The sequence below is a fragment of the Orbicella franksi genome, chromosome 12 (assembly GCF_964199315.1).
Source record: "Orbicella franksi chromosome 12, jaOrbFran1.1, whole genome shotgun sequence".
NCBI classification, from domain to species: Eukaryota; Metazoa; Cnidaria; class Anthozoa; order Scleractinia; family Merulinidae; genus Orbicella; species Orbicella franksi.
Window position 1 is genome coordinate 3,818,296 of NC_138156.1, and position 14,190 is coordinate 3,832,485.

Here is a 14,190-nt window from a genome sequence, read left to right on the forward strand (position 1 = left end):
CCTGAGCGTTTGGAAGACGGAGAAGTGGTTTGGCACCTCAGAATAAACCCGAACCCCAAACTCAAAAACGTTTTGACGATAGGAGTCTACGAAGGCCACGCTTTCTTGATAAAAGACATCGCAAAGCTCGCGAAAACCTATGCATGCACGCATTGCGGGCAGAGATTCACACAAGCTTGCAGTCTCAAGCGGCATCACGAAACCTGCAGCTCGGGAAAAACGGTAATCTTTTGCCCGGGGACAAAAGTGGAAGCCCCGCAGACAGCTTTCGAGAGAGTGATGTACCCGAACATCACAGCATCCAGGCAAGCGCTGCTGTGGCTGGAGCGAGAAGCGAAGCAACGGGGCATCCACATCCACCACGCGATGTGCGGGCACGGGGGCGAGAGATGGCTTCCCCGAGAAGGCTGGAAAATGAAGTCTTCTCCTGTTGACGGGTACAACAACGAAACGAGGACGGTGTTCCAATACCACGGCTGCCCCTTCCACGGATGCCCAAAATGTTACCCGCGCTGTCGAGAACAGATGGCTGTGATTAACGGAAAAACACCCGAACAACTGTACCAAGCCACCATGAACCGTAGCGCATTTCTGCGGAAGAGCGGCTACAAAGTAATCGAGGCGTGGTCTTGCGAAGTTGGGTATCTTAAGGGGGAGCTCCCGAGGAAGCAAACGAAAACTTACCCGCACGATATCTTGTATGATTTCGAGGCGTATGGCGACAAAAACTATCGGAAAGAACCGACAGAAGCGCTAACGATAGAAAACGCGCACGTACCAATCTCTGTGAGCGTTGGGGACACTCTCGAAAGAGAGCCCACCCACATCTGCGAAAGAAACCCCGAGAAGCTGGTCCGCAAGTTCATGAAAGAGCTGGAGAGACGCGAGAAAAACATCCAGGACCAGGTGCTAGCAGAGGTTGTGCTGGAAGACATTCACCTACTGCCAAAAGACCAGCAGCAAAAAATCTATGAATGGTGCAACCAGGTTCCTGTCGTGGGGTTCAACTCAGAATCGTACGACCTGAATCTGATCAAAAAGCACTTCGCCAGCACGCTTGCCTAAGTATCAAAAAAAGTCAAAGTGGCCAAGAAGGGGAACAAAACCATGTTCCTGCTCACCTGGGGGGCCCGCTTCCTCGATATCATCAACTACCTTGGCCCGGGGACGAGCTACGACAAATGGGTGAAAGCCTACGGATGCGAGGCAGCGAAATCATGGTTCCCCTACGAATGGTTCGACGCCCCCGAAAAGCTCGATTACCCCGGGCTCCCAAAATACGAGGGCTGGTATTCGAAGATAAAGGGCGAATACGTTCTCACGCGGGCTGAATGGGAGGGATGCCAGTGATAACAATGGGGTGCAAGGCCTGCACAACTCCCATCCACGTGTAATAGCCGGTTAAAGCTTTGCTCTAACGAGTATATCCTTTAGGGACCTGCCCCTTTTGTACGAGACAGTAGGAGGATCTTTGAATATCCTTCTAAGCAATGGTTGTTGTTGAATTAAATGCCAGTTCTGCATAAGTATTTGCTTTAAGTTAGGCACTGATGGGCGATATTGTGTGACAAAAGGCAAGATTCGCCTGTCTTGTTTACGTTTCTGTTGTAGGGCAGCTTTTCTCTCCTCAAATGTAATTTCTGCGAGAGTTGTTGAAACAAGAGTTTCAGGATACCCTCTTTCGATGAGATTTGTTTTAAATTGTGAAATAGCAGTTTTGAATGCTGTTTCAGAGGAGTTGGTTCGGAGAAGTCTGAATGCTTCGCCCTTGATGAAGCCCTTTTTGACCCCTGGTGGGTGGCAACTCGAGAAATGCGTGTACTGAAATGTTTCAGTGGCTTTGAAATGAGTTTTAATGTCTAGTCTAGACTTTTGTGCAAATCTTTCGCCTTTGTAAACTTTTGTGTCGAGGAACGTTGTTTCCGTGTCGGAAACTTCAGCCGTGAACTTGATAGTGGGATGGTGGCTATTTGCTAGTTCAATGAACTGCGTGACTTCGTCTTTGTTTATAGTCCAGATAGAGAATATATCGTCAATATACCTTTTCCAGGCGAGTGGTTTTTGAGCGCTTTGATTTAAGATTTGTGATTCTACCTTTCCCATAAAGATGTTGGCAAAAGCGACTGCCATTTTTGTACCCATGGCTGTTCCATGTGTTTGGAGGTAGTTTTTTCCAGTAAACTGGAATGAGTTTTCTTGAAGTATAAGTTCAAGCGCTCTTTTAAGATGTTGTGTTGGGATGGGGGATTCTCCTTTATAGTAAGATTCGTATGCGTTGCATACCGTTTCTATCCCCTCCTCTTGAGGTATATTTGTGTATAGGCTTGTCACGTCCATTGAGACAAGGATAGCGTTCCCTGGTACTCTCGTTTTTTCTATGAAATTGATGAAGTCCGTCGAGTCTTTAAGATATGACTCCTGTTCTTTTGCCATGGGTTGAAGGAGTTTGTCTACAAATGCAGACAGTCTCTCTGTCGGACCATCACACCCAGATATTATGGGTCTTCCAACCGGAGTTGGTTTGTGAATTTTTGTAAGCGTGTAGAACACTGGTATTCGAGGCGGATTAGGTGTTTGACAAAACCATAGTTTGGTCATGTCATCAATATAGTTGTGCTGGTGGAGTTCCTTAACTAATTGTTTTACCCTTAGGGATGTCTCTACAACCATAGGACGTTCAAGGGGTTTGTAGTGTTCACGGTTGTCTAACTGGATTTGTCCTTCGAGGATTTTATCTTCAGTGTTTAGGACAACCGTTCGCGTTCCCTTGTCTGCCTTTTTAAGATTGATGTTGGGATCTTCTTGTAGCGTTTTCAACGCCTTTCGTTCTGTGTTGGGCAGATTATCCTTAGGTTTTGTAAGTTGCACTTCAGCAAGTTGAACTTTGACCTCTTCTAAGTAGCTTTCAAGAGCCACTGATTATTGAACCGGCGGAATCCAGTTTGATTTAACGTGGAAAGGATGCGGTTCGTCGTCTTCCCCGTGGAAAATGTATTGTAGGCGCATTCTTCTAACGAAATGGTCGAAGTCCTTCAAAAGATGGCGCCTTATTTGTGTTTCATTTTCTTTTGGTGTGGGGATAAATTTGAGACCCTTTGCTAACAAGTTAGTTTGGTCGTTTGTGAGGTCTATGTTCGAGAGGTTCTTTATGTGTTTTTTGTTTGCCTCTGTTTGTGCATGTAAACGATCGGTTCGATCCTTTTTTCTGCGCTCTTTTCGCTTTTTGTTTTGTATTTGGGATGGCTTTTTCTTCCCATGTCCCCGTTTTATAATACGAGAGTCAGAGAGTAGACAGGTATAATCTCTCTTCTGTTTATTGCTGTCATCTAATAATGTTAACAATGACATGATTTCGGCTCTAAGTTCATCGATCCTTTTTGATACATTGTTTTTGTTTACAGTTTCTTTGGGCGCCGAGCGCGCGAAAGCTGTTTTTTTGGTTACAATGTTCTTTTGTTTTTTGTTGGCCTGAACTTGTTTTTCTTGTCTTATGGCTGTGCGGAGGCCTTCGATGTTTCGATTGTGAAACCGTATCAGCGCTTGTAAATAGTCTTGCTCAGCTTTTGAGCGAAGACGTTTAATGTCTCTCTTGAAGTCCTCATCCGCTCTTATGCGGGCTCTGGCTCGGTATTGTAGCGACTTTGGACAAGTCTTTCTTTCTAGGTGTCTCTTCAGGGATTTTAGCGCTGCTCGGGAACGTTCAAGTTCCTGTTCCAGTTCGTCGGGCTGATCGCGTTTACGTTTGCGGCGGTGATTTTCTCGTATGGCTTCGCGTTCATCAGTGCGGGTAATTTCTTCTCCATCAGTTGATTCACTGTCAGATTTTTCCGCCTGGTTCGTTTTGTCAGCCTGGTGGTTCACATTCATCTTCGTAGCTCCGTTGTTTTCATTCATATAACAGTCATTGCTGGTTTGAGCGTGGTCAGCTAATAGACCCCCAGATGTTAGCAGGCTCATGGCCGTAAAAACTCAGGCAAGACCGCGGTTTCGATCCTTCTGGATCTCTTCAGTTGCCGATAAGGAGAGCGATAGAGGCCAATGCTCGGTATCACTCAGTTAATGGCTTGGTTTTTTCAGCTTTTATACTCGATAGGAGGATCGAAAATTCTAAACTTTTATTGGCTGATTTGTCACAAGTGCAATGAGAGACAGCAAGTTTTTCGATCCTATTGTACACAGCTTGATGCTGTGTTTTTTCTCATGGCTATAATGTTTTATTTTGAGCGTGTGTTGTAGATATCTTATGGGATAAAGCAGTGGATGTAAGGACCCTTTCTTATTCTAGTAGCTCGCCAAGTTTTGGTCACTGGCGTAGGGTATTTCATACTGCATTTTGCATTTTTATCCCATTTTTTTGTAGTACATGTGGAGATTGTACTTTGTTCACATGCTATAATTAGATTTGCGTAAAGTCGGTACTCGCACGTGATGGGACGGGGCCTGTCTGACAAAATCAACAGTGATAACAATGGGGTGACAGGCCTGCACAAAAAGAGCGCTTGAACTTATACTTCAAGAAAACTCATTCCAGTTTACTGGAAAAAACTACCTCCAAACACATGGAACAGCCATGGGTACAAAAATGGCAGTCGCTTTTGCCAACATCTTTATGGGAAAGGTAGAATCACAAATCTTAAATCAAAGCGCTCAAAAACCACTCGCCTGGAAAAGGTATATTGACGATATATTCTCTATCTGGAATATAAACAAAGACGAAGTCACGCAGTTCATTGAACTAGCAAATAGCCACCATCCCACTATCAAGTTCACGGCTGAAGTTTCCGACACGGAAACAACGTTCCTCGACACAAAAGTTTACAAAGGCGAAATATTTGCACAAAAGTCTAGACTAGACATTAAAACTCATTTCAAAGCTACTGAAACATTTCAGTACACGCATTTCTCGAGTTGCCACCCACCAGGGGTCAAAAAGGGCTTCATCAAGGGCGAAGCATTCAGACTTCTCCGAACCAACTCCTCTGGAACAGCATTCAAAACTGCTATTTCACAATTTAAAACAAATCTCATCGAAAGAGGGTATCCTGAAACTCTTGTTTCAACAACTCTCGCAGAAATTACATTTGAGGAGAGAAAAGCTGCCCTACAACAGAAACGTAAACAAGACAGGCGAATCTTGCCTTTTGTCACACAATATCGCCCATCAGTGCCTAACTTAAAGCAAATACTTATGCAGAACTGGCATTTAATTCAACAACAACCATTGCTTAGAAGGATATTCAAAGATCCCCCTATTGTCTCGTACAAAAGGGGCAGATCCCTAAAGGATATACTCGTTAGAGCAAAGCTTTAACCGGCTATTACAGTGGATGGGAGTTGTGCAGGCCTGTCACCCCATTGTTATCACGATTGTTCAAAGAAAAGGGCATGCGCACCTTCGCAGACTGGCTGCGTTACTACAACAATCTCGATGCGGCGCCCGACCTTGAGGCTCTGGAAAAGATGAGAAGCTTCTACACCGAGAAGGGAATCGACATTCTGAAAGACACTGTGAGTATCCCAGGCGTGAGTTTGCACTACTTGCTCCGGGGGGCGGTTTAGCGGGGCGCAGATCTTCACAGCCCGGGCAAAGAAGCGTATGAGATGCTGAAAGAAGCTGTTGTCGGGGGCCGAGCCTGGTTTTCACAAGGTACCACGAAGCTGGTGTGACGAGGATAAGGTCTCATCGAATAACAGAACCGCGTCTTTGCAAAAAAATCGTCGGTTATGACGACAACGCTTTCTATCTTTCGACCATGCTCACAGAAATGCCTTGCGGGAAGGAAAGGGTCGTGCACTACGACGACGAGTTCTAAGCAGAGGTGGCTCCTGTACTAACGCACAGGCTCAAAGAAGGGAATTGGTTCGGATTCGCCGAAGTCGACATCGAGATTCCAGAGCGCTTGCGGGCAAAGTTTGAGGAGATGTGTCCTTTCTTCTACAACAAACGGGTTCCTGCCGAAGCTGTGCCGAAACATATGGAAGAGTACTTGGCAAGAACAGGCAGACAGCGCGGAGACGGGAGAAAGCTTGTGGGGGCGCTGTCCGCAGAACGGATGCTGGTGTACGCCCCTTTGCTGTTGTGGTACGTGAACCACGGGGGTTTACAGAACAATCGACTACAAACCGGCCAAGATCTTTCCCTGGTTCGTGGAGCAGGTGACAGAGGCGCGCCGGACAGGAGACGAGGACAAAAGCAAGGCGCTGCTCGCCGAAGTGTTCAAACGGCTCGGAAACAGCGCTTACGGGAAACTGATCGAAGCACTGCAGCGGCAAACGAACGTGATATACACGAAAGACGAGAAGGTTGTCGACAGAGCGCTGCGGAGCGCGTATTTCGAAGACCTCGACGAGATCGGGCAGGCCTACGAGCTGGAAAGCCGCAAGCCCCGGATAACAATCAGACGGCCGTTCCAGATTGGAATCGCTGTCTATCAGCTGGCGAAGCTGCGGATGCTGGAATTCTACTACGACTTTCTCGACAAGTATGTCGACAGAAGAGATTTCGAGCTCATCCAGATGGACACGGACAGCAACTACATTGCAATCTCCGGCGAGCGGCTCGAAGACGTTGTCCGGCCAGAGCTGAAGCAAGAATTCGAGGCGGAAAAAAATCAGTGGCTGGCTTGGGACAAGTGGAGCGGGCGCACCCCAGGTCTCTTCAAGCTTGAGTTCGAGGGCAGCCGGATGATCGCGCTCTGCTCGAAGTGCTATTACGCCGAGGAAGGAGAGAGCGAAAAAAAGAAGTTTAGCACGAAGGGGATGTCAGAGAAGCAGAACGAGATAACGTGGCAGCGTTTTAAGGAAGCGCTGGAAGGCAGTAAGGATATGGCGACCAATAGAGGTTTCAGGATGCGAGACGGGCACATGGTCACTTACGAGCAGCAGAAGCTGGGGCTGAGCGCGTATTACGACAAGCGGTGGGTACTGCCTGACGGGATTCACACCGAACCAATCGAATTTCACATCTAGTTCACGTCAGCCGAAGGAAGAGTAGTGTTTGGAGGCACAACGAGCAGCTCTTCACGCACGAAGCCGCGCTTGGGGCCGTCGTGCAGATAGTAAAGAGCGGGTTGATCCGGTTTGGTGAAAGATCTTTCAATGCTGTAAACTTTCAAAGACCAGATTGGATCCGTGGCTCTTTTCACACCGCCTTCAAGCTCGCCGGGCTGGTAGAGATAACAAACTTGGACAAGAGAGGGGAGTATTTTTTCGCTTTTTCCAACAGGCCTCGAGTAAGGTGTCGACGGCCTTACATAAACAGATTTTTCTTTGATGGCAACGGCGGGTTCTTGCCGATAAGGCTTGCGACCTCGTTGTTCAAAGCCGAAACAACTTCTGGAAGTCGTTTCACCCAGGCAGTGGACCGCTGACCCTCAGGGAGTCGCATTTCCATGGCGTACTGGTGCCCGAACAACCGCTCAGCCAGGGTGCGGTTGAAACGTTCAACAATGGCCTGATCACGGTGAATGTCAACGCGCCCGCGCCGGATAAAGGTTTTGTGCTTGTCCATCTCTTTTGTGACAGCGCCCATGAATTCGCGCCCGGGGTCAACCTGCAGCATTTGAGGCCATTTCAGAGGCGCGCGCTTGTAATCTTCTGAAAGGCCTGGGCGACCTCATCAGAATTTTTCGAAGTCAGGGGTTCGGCCTCTTTGTAGCGGCTGGCCACGTCGACAACAGTGAGAGCGTATTTGTAAACTTTGCGGCCACGAGGGAGCTTGTCGTGCGGTAGAAAAAGAAGGTCCGCCTGATGGACCTTATTGGGTGTGGTAACGTCGAATTTCGGTCGAGGAATTCGCCTCGGCGCGGGGAGGTATATCTGCCAGAGCGCTTGCCTGATCAGCCACTTTTTTGCGGTTTCTTCAGGTACCTTGGCGGCCTCGGCGATACCTTTCCAGTAGCCCCCGGGGCCGTAGTATATCTTTGCGAGTTTGGCGTCCATATAAGTAAGGTGTAAAAAAGTTTAAAGGAACCGGAAGGCTGCGTAGCCCAGAGCGAGCGCCCCGGCGCCTACGAACATGAGTTCACCCTTTTTCTGCTGCTCGCTTGGCTGATAGAAATCTGAGAACTTGGGCTCCTTGGGGGGTCCGTTCGTCAGGATGCGCCTGGTTGTAGAGTTTGAAGGCATAGTCGGTGTTGGTGAAGTTCTGCCTGGCCTGCTCCTTTGTCTGCGCGTTGGTCGCAATCCAGTCGAGAAGATGGGTGCGGTCGCGCGTGTATTTGGCGTAAGCCGCTTGGTAAGCCTCGAGAGCTTTGTCATGGCGCTTTTTTTCTTCAGGCGCGGCTTTGTCGCCCCCGCCAAGCGCCCTCGCCAGATAATTGCCACCGATAAAAGCCGTGGCGTTCAACACGGCCCCGCCAACCATAATCGCGATGCTCGCCATGGTTATATACAATCGGAAGCTTTTTTCAAAGCCTTGATTTATCGTGGTTCTTCTTCTTTTATTTCGCAGGTATTCCGAGTTGGCAAAAAAGCCAGTCGAGAATTTTTTGGGCTCGGTCTTGTATTTTTCTTTGGCGGCGAGATACGCCTCGGAAAGTTGATCGGTGCTCTTTTGTTCGTGCTCCGCAGTTTCAGGCCAGATGCTTGGCACGATTAACTTGAAAATAACATTGCAGGCGTTGAACATTTCATCGAAAGTCTCGAGAAACCTCTCGAATGCTTCATCGTCCCTCGAAACAGTCTCGTAAATGTGATCCCTGAAACTTACAAGACTTTCCATGGCGCAATATAATAAGATACTTTTATATTCAAATCGAAAAATTTCAAAAGTTGTCGGGGAGAATCTTTTGGTCCTCGAGGTACTTTTTGAGCGCAATGCTGCCCGCCATGACGGCGGTGAACTTCACGTAATTCATCGGGCTGTTGCTGGGATCGGAAGTGAAATTCTCTTTCACAACCTTTTTTGCTGCTCAGCCGATGCCCGCGGCTAATCCCGTGAGAGTTGCGGCCTCAATGACGGTCTTGACAAGCTTGTTGTCGGACATGGCGCGTTTGATATAAGTAAAGAACGAAAGTTTAAAACAAAATTAATCTGTCTTTCCCGCGGCTTCTTCTTCTTTTCTTGCCTTTTCTTCGGCCGTTTCACACATCATTATCTTGAGAAGATGTAATACTCTTTCATAAACCTTTTTGTTGAAGTCGTACCATACAATCCCTATACCAAAAATTGCTGCTGAAGAGATGAGAATCTGCGGAACGTCAACTTTCGGCATCGTGATATACTTAACACTTTAAAAAAGTTTAAATCATTTTTTTTAATCCTTTTGGCTGTGTCGCGCGAGAGGGTTCTGGCTCAACACGCGCGGGCTCAAGCGTTTTTTTGTCGAATGCGGTCTTGGCCATAGCCTTGAGCTCTTCACGTTTGTAATAAATCCCGACCAGTGAAACGACTATGCTGGCAACAGCAAGCCATTGGGTGGTGCTAAGGCCGCTATTTTTTTCCCCGCTGCTCTTTGGGTTTTCGCCTTCTGTAGTCGGGGCTGGCTCTGGGGGCTCTGTGGCGGCTTTCGCCTTATTTTCCCCTAGAGCCCTATAAGCCTCGGCATCTTTCTTCTGTTGTTCCCGTGCCAGACGCGTTCTTTCAGAAACCATTTTGCCAGCAGCCACACGCTTTGGATTTTTCATGCGCTGCGTAGTTGGAGTTGGAGTTGTCGCTTGCTGTGTGATATCTACGGCAGGCGCTGCCTGGGTCTCGACCTGAGGCGCGCTCTCGGATTGTTCGGTTGACATTCTGAAACAAATGCGTATTCTAAGCAAATGAAAAATGTTTAATTAATAACAATTTTTTGTCACCAGTTGTTGATGATTGCTGACCAGTTATTTTGCAGTTGCTGAGCCGGGTACTTCATCAACGCCCTCAGGCGGATAGCCGTATTCATCACGAGAAGGGTGGCTCTGCTCCGGAAACTGTGGACTAAAATCAATATGTTTTGTGGTGATGAACACCGCGTTGGCCGCAGTAAGAAACCGTCCGCACTTCAAAGCAAGGTTGCCGGCCAGATTGGAGAGCTCTTTGTTTAAGATGTAGTCGTTTCTGAGTTCTTTTTGGTAAGCGTCGATGTCTTTGATTTTGACGGTCATTCCGACAGCTTTGGTTACAAGAAAAATAAAGCTGTCGATCAGGCTTTCTGTTGTCTTTGAGCCCACGTACGTCTCGTAGCGTTTGGTGAATTTCTCGACCTCTTTGTCGCTCAGGCGCTTCACCTGCTCGTGGGTTAGCTGCACTCCGATGGCTTCTTTGGCTTTGCCTGTGGACACCAGCACGGCCAGCTGCTCGCGAAGAGCAGGAATGTCAGGTCCAGCGGTTGGAACAATGCCACCTGCTGGCCCACTCGCCTCGGGCTCGGTTTGAAGAAGGTTCATAACTTCTGCTAACGCGGCCTGTTCTCCAGCCATTGTGCAAGGCTATATACTACTTTCATTTTTTTATTCAAAATAACTTTACCCCGTAGGGGTGGCGAAGCGAGAACACTAAATAAGAGAACTTTCGCTCTTTCAGCTTTGAAACCAGACCTTTGTACTCATCCGGGGAGAGTTCGCCAGCGTAATCATCAAAGATGGCTTTCGTGGTCCTGGCCGAGGGGGTGTAAAAGAGAACGATCGCCGCCACGTTCTCCCGGAAGGAAGATGTTATGCCTGTCATCTTCTGAGTCAGCACCCAAACGCTGATGCCCATATGCCGAGCAGAAAAGGCGAGATTCACCAGCTCGCCTGTACGCCCTTTCACATCTTTGGAGGCTGCGCAGTCGTCTAGGATTATGAGCGTGTTGGCGCCCACGAAAAGCCATCTCACGATCTTCAACCACTTTTCCACGTCGTGCTGCTCGCATACTATCACATCCATTCTTGGATCATTTTCACCAATTCTGTGGTAGGTCTTGTTGTGCGCGAATGTCGGGCAGATGAGCACGATGTAGTCGAACTTGAAGCGGAAAGGGCCGTAGATCTGGTCAACCACAAACCTTGATTTGCCTGAATTCGTCGGCCCCACAATGAGAGCGTTGAAAGGTATCTTGCTTGGGTCCATGTTCATATTAAAACTGTACAGATTCTAGCTGTCTGTCCATAACGTTGAACTGGGAGTCGGAGATTACGAATACATGGCATTTCACGTCGCCTGAGCCTTCGGCTTTCCGCTCAATTTCCAGCTGGACCCCGTCTGTACTGTTCACAATGCGGGTGCCGCTGCCGTGCATCGACTGATCTGCCATGGAGCGCATGTCAATCACAAGCCCGAACTTATCACCGGTGTAAAACTTTGTCGCATTCATGTGCTCGGTTTTATTTTTTTCTTTCACAAATAAGCGGTGGGCCTCTTCCCACATGTCCTTGCCTTCGATGCCGTCGTTGAAAAGTATGTTGGGCGAGCCGTTGACCGTGACGCTGACTTTCGTCAGATCCGGGAAGATGAATTTTTCTGAATCTCTGTCGCCCGCAGTATACGGCTTTACAAACAGGAGGAGGAGGGCTTATAGTGACCTTTGGGCGTTGACTTTGATGTTGATCTTCTTGTCAGTGCCTTTTTTGAAAGGCACCTCTTTGTCATGCATCACGTGGTCGTAAGCGAACTCTTTGGCGCTGGTGTAAACGCTTTGTGCCTCGTCCGCGAGAGTCTTGCTGCGGATCATTTCGCACTCAAGCTGGATGTTGGTCAGTTTGTATTTCAGCTGGGTTGTGTCGAAGCCCCTGACCACATGTATAGCTTCAGCAAGTTTGACTTCGAACGTGAGGTCGTTATAAAGGGCCTGGGGGTAGAAAACACCGTGGTTGGTTAAAATCTGGTGGTCAAGCCTGATTCAGTACTTGCTTCCGTATACCTCGTTCAGCTTGTTTTCAGCGTCGACGCCCGAGGTTTTCTTGTCTCCTGCGCCTGAGCGGATCTTGCATAGATCCTCGCTCTGAATCCCTTCGAGAATCATGCCGTCTCGCTTTTCCTGCGAAAGGAGAAGGTCTTCGAAAGTTTTGTTGATGTCATAGCCAACCGTGTCTTGTAGGATAGTGCCTGCAAACTTCACGACCAGCCTGTCAACGAGCGCCCGCGTGACGTTCTGAACAAGGAAGTTGTTGGCGTGCCCTCCAGAAAGGTCGATGTCAAAGCGAAGTGCTAGCGAGCCCGGCACCAGAACCTCGTTCCCGTTCAGCTTGGCCACGGAAACATACAGCTTATCCCCGGGGTTGGCTTCGGAGCGGATAAAGGTGATTCGATTGACCGCGCGCTCGGCCTTCATGGCGTATAATGTCTTTTCGTTGTGCGTTGGGCGAAGGTTCTCTGGCACTGATATTGTGTATAAAACACCGGCGATTATTTTCTAATTTAAAAAATAATACGCTTGAAATATATCGCTACGGCGGAAGACAAAGGTACAACCTTTGAAAACCCTACTTATGACCCACACGGTTTGGATGATGATGAAGAACAAGAGGTTAACACAACCCAACCTTTTGACCCCGTCGGTGCATCCACTCCCTACCAACCTGGCGCCCCCTACCACGTGGGTGAACAAACGGAAATGCATACTATGCAGCACGAGCAGTCCGGCCTGCCTGACACTTCTTATGCCGAGACATCATTTATTATTGGAGAAGATATCCCTTTCCTTGAACCAGATTTGGAACGGCAAGGTGTCATAGACCGGTTAAAAAGAGTGTTTACCCGGTTTACAGAAAATAGTTTTGCAATTATGAAAGGCACCAAAGGAAAAAACAAGGGTAAAATTGTTGCAATAGGTAGGGATGGAGGTGAGTACAAGATTATGAAAGAAGACGGGACAGACTTCATGAAAAGTTTTACAGACGCGTTTAAAGACAAACTTGGGCCTGGAGCTGCAGATGTCATTGTAGAAGACCGGGATACTATCAGAGAAATGAAAAAAAGGGAAAAAGAGGCAGAGATCCAACTACAACAGGCGGAAACACTCGCTTCGCAAAGAGAAGAAGAAAAGAAAGAAGTGGAAGTTCTGAGACGTAAAATCGAGCAAACTAATGCTCAGATTGATGCCATTCAGGATAAACAAGGTTCGAATCTTGAAAGTGAAGCAGAGCTTCGTAGTCTGAAAGAACTGAAAAAGAACTATCAAAGCGATCTTGAAAACAAGAAAAAAGAGTTGGACTTGCTTACAAAAAAAGCAAGAAACATAGAAAAAGAACAAGAAAAGGTTGACAGACTCAGGGCCAGCATCGCAGCAAAAGAAAGTGAAACAAACGCCATGGAAGAAAGGCTCAACCAAACAAAACCTTTAGACGACCTTAAAGAGCAGGAAAGCGAGCTGCAGCGCCAAAACGAGGAAGACCAGGCAATCATCCAAGATGAGAATGCCTCGCTCTCCGAAAAAGAAGCCGCAGAAGGCAGAGTGGCAGAAAGAAACGAGGAGATCGCGCGTTTGCAAACTCAGATTGCGGAAAGGGAAAGGGGGCGGCCTCTCTTGGAAAGGGTCAAAGAGATCTTCAAAAAATATGGCGTGACGCTCACTTCTATTCTTCTCGCCGCGGGGGTCACAATAGGGGTTGTCGTCGGTTCAATCACAAACGCTTTGAAAGCCACCGGCAAAGCTTTGGGAAAAGGCCTAAAAGATATTGGCGCGAAACTTGGTTCTTTGCTGCCCGGGCTGATTGGATCGATTGTGAATTTTCTATTCAAAGCTGCGGGACAAGTCGTCGGGTTTCTGGCCGAGCACACCTGGCTGCTTATTCTTACCGCGGTGGCCTTTTTGTTCGAAAAATATTTTAAGAAGCAGCGGTGGCTTACCGCCAAGCCATGAACAGCAAAGCCGATAATCCTACTACACCGACAATGACAGCTGTTTTGTTTATTTCGTGTTGCGGTGTTTTGTCTTGAGCCTTGGGCTCTATTTTTTGCACCGTTGGTGGTGCTTTCTGAGTTTCGGCCGAAGCTGATTTCTTTGATTCAGCTGTTGCGGCTTTGTGTATCGGGTTGGACGGGTGGCTGTTGGGTGGGGTAATTTTTGACGGGCCGCCTGCCATTAGTTTGAGCGCAGCTTTTTCTGTCCCCGGGTTTACCTCGTTGTCCACCCCAAGTTTCATCCCGGAGACCGCCTGTTTCAGCTTGTTGTTGTAACCGATTGTGCTTTCGGTGTTGATTATCATTTGCGCGGGCATAAGCCAGGCCATTGGGGCTACAGCAAGATTGAGCCTGACCTTCGCTTGATCCACCGCGAGCTGGTACCTTTG

At 48.0% G+C, this 14,190-nt stretch overlaps 2 protein-coding genes across 2 annotated transcripts; one reads left to right on the plus strand and one right to left on the minus strand.

Annotated features, from left to right (window-relative positions):
• Positions 1-1,384: 1,384 nt before the first annotated feature.
• Positions 1,385-2,674, minus strand: LOC145462987 (uncharacterized). The gene has a single exon (XM_081446676.1). The coding sequence runs from the start codon at positions 2,668-2,670 to the stop codon at positions 1,402-1,404; it is 1,269 nt and encodes a 422-aa protein (XP_081302802.1). The 5' UTR covers positions 2,671-2,674; the 3' UTR covers positions 1,385-1,401.
• A 9,838-nt stretch (positions 2,675-12,512) lies between these two features.
• LOC145463113 (uncharacterized) lies at positions 12,513-13,857 on the plus strand. The gene has a single exon (XM_081446825.1). It carries the CDS (start codon positions 12,513-12,515, stop codon positions 13,758-13,760), a length of 1,248 nt encoding a protein of 415 aa, XP_081302951.1. The 3' UTR covers positions 13,761-13,857.
• Positions 13,858-14,190: the final 333 nt, after the last annotated feature.

Bases quoted from the DNA above. Each gene is read 5' to 3' on its own strand.
- LOC145462987 (XM_081446676.1), bottom strand. From the start codon at position 2,670: ATGGTTGTAGAGACATCCCTAAGGGTAAAACAATTAGTTAAGGAACTC.
- LOC145463113 (XM_081446825.1), top strand. From the start codon at position 12,513: ATGCATACTATGCAGCACGAGCAGTCCGGCCTGCCTGACACTTCTTAT.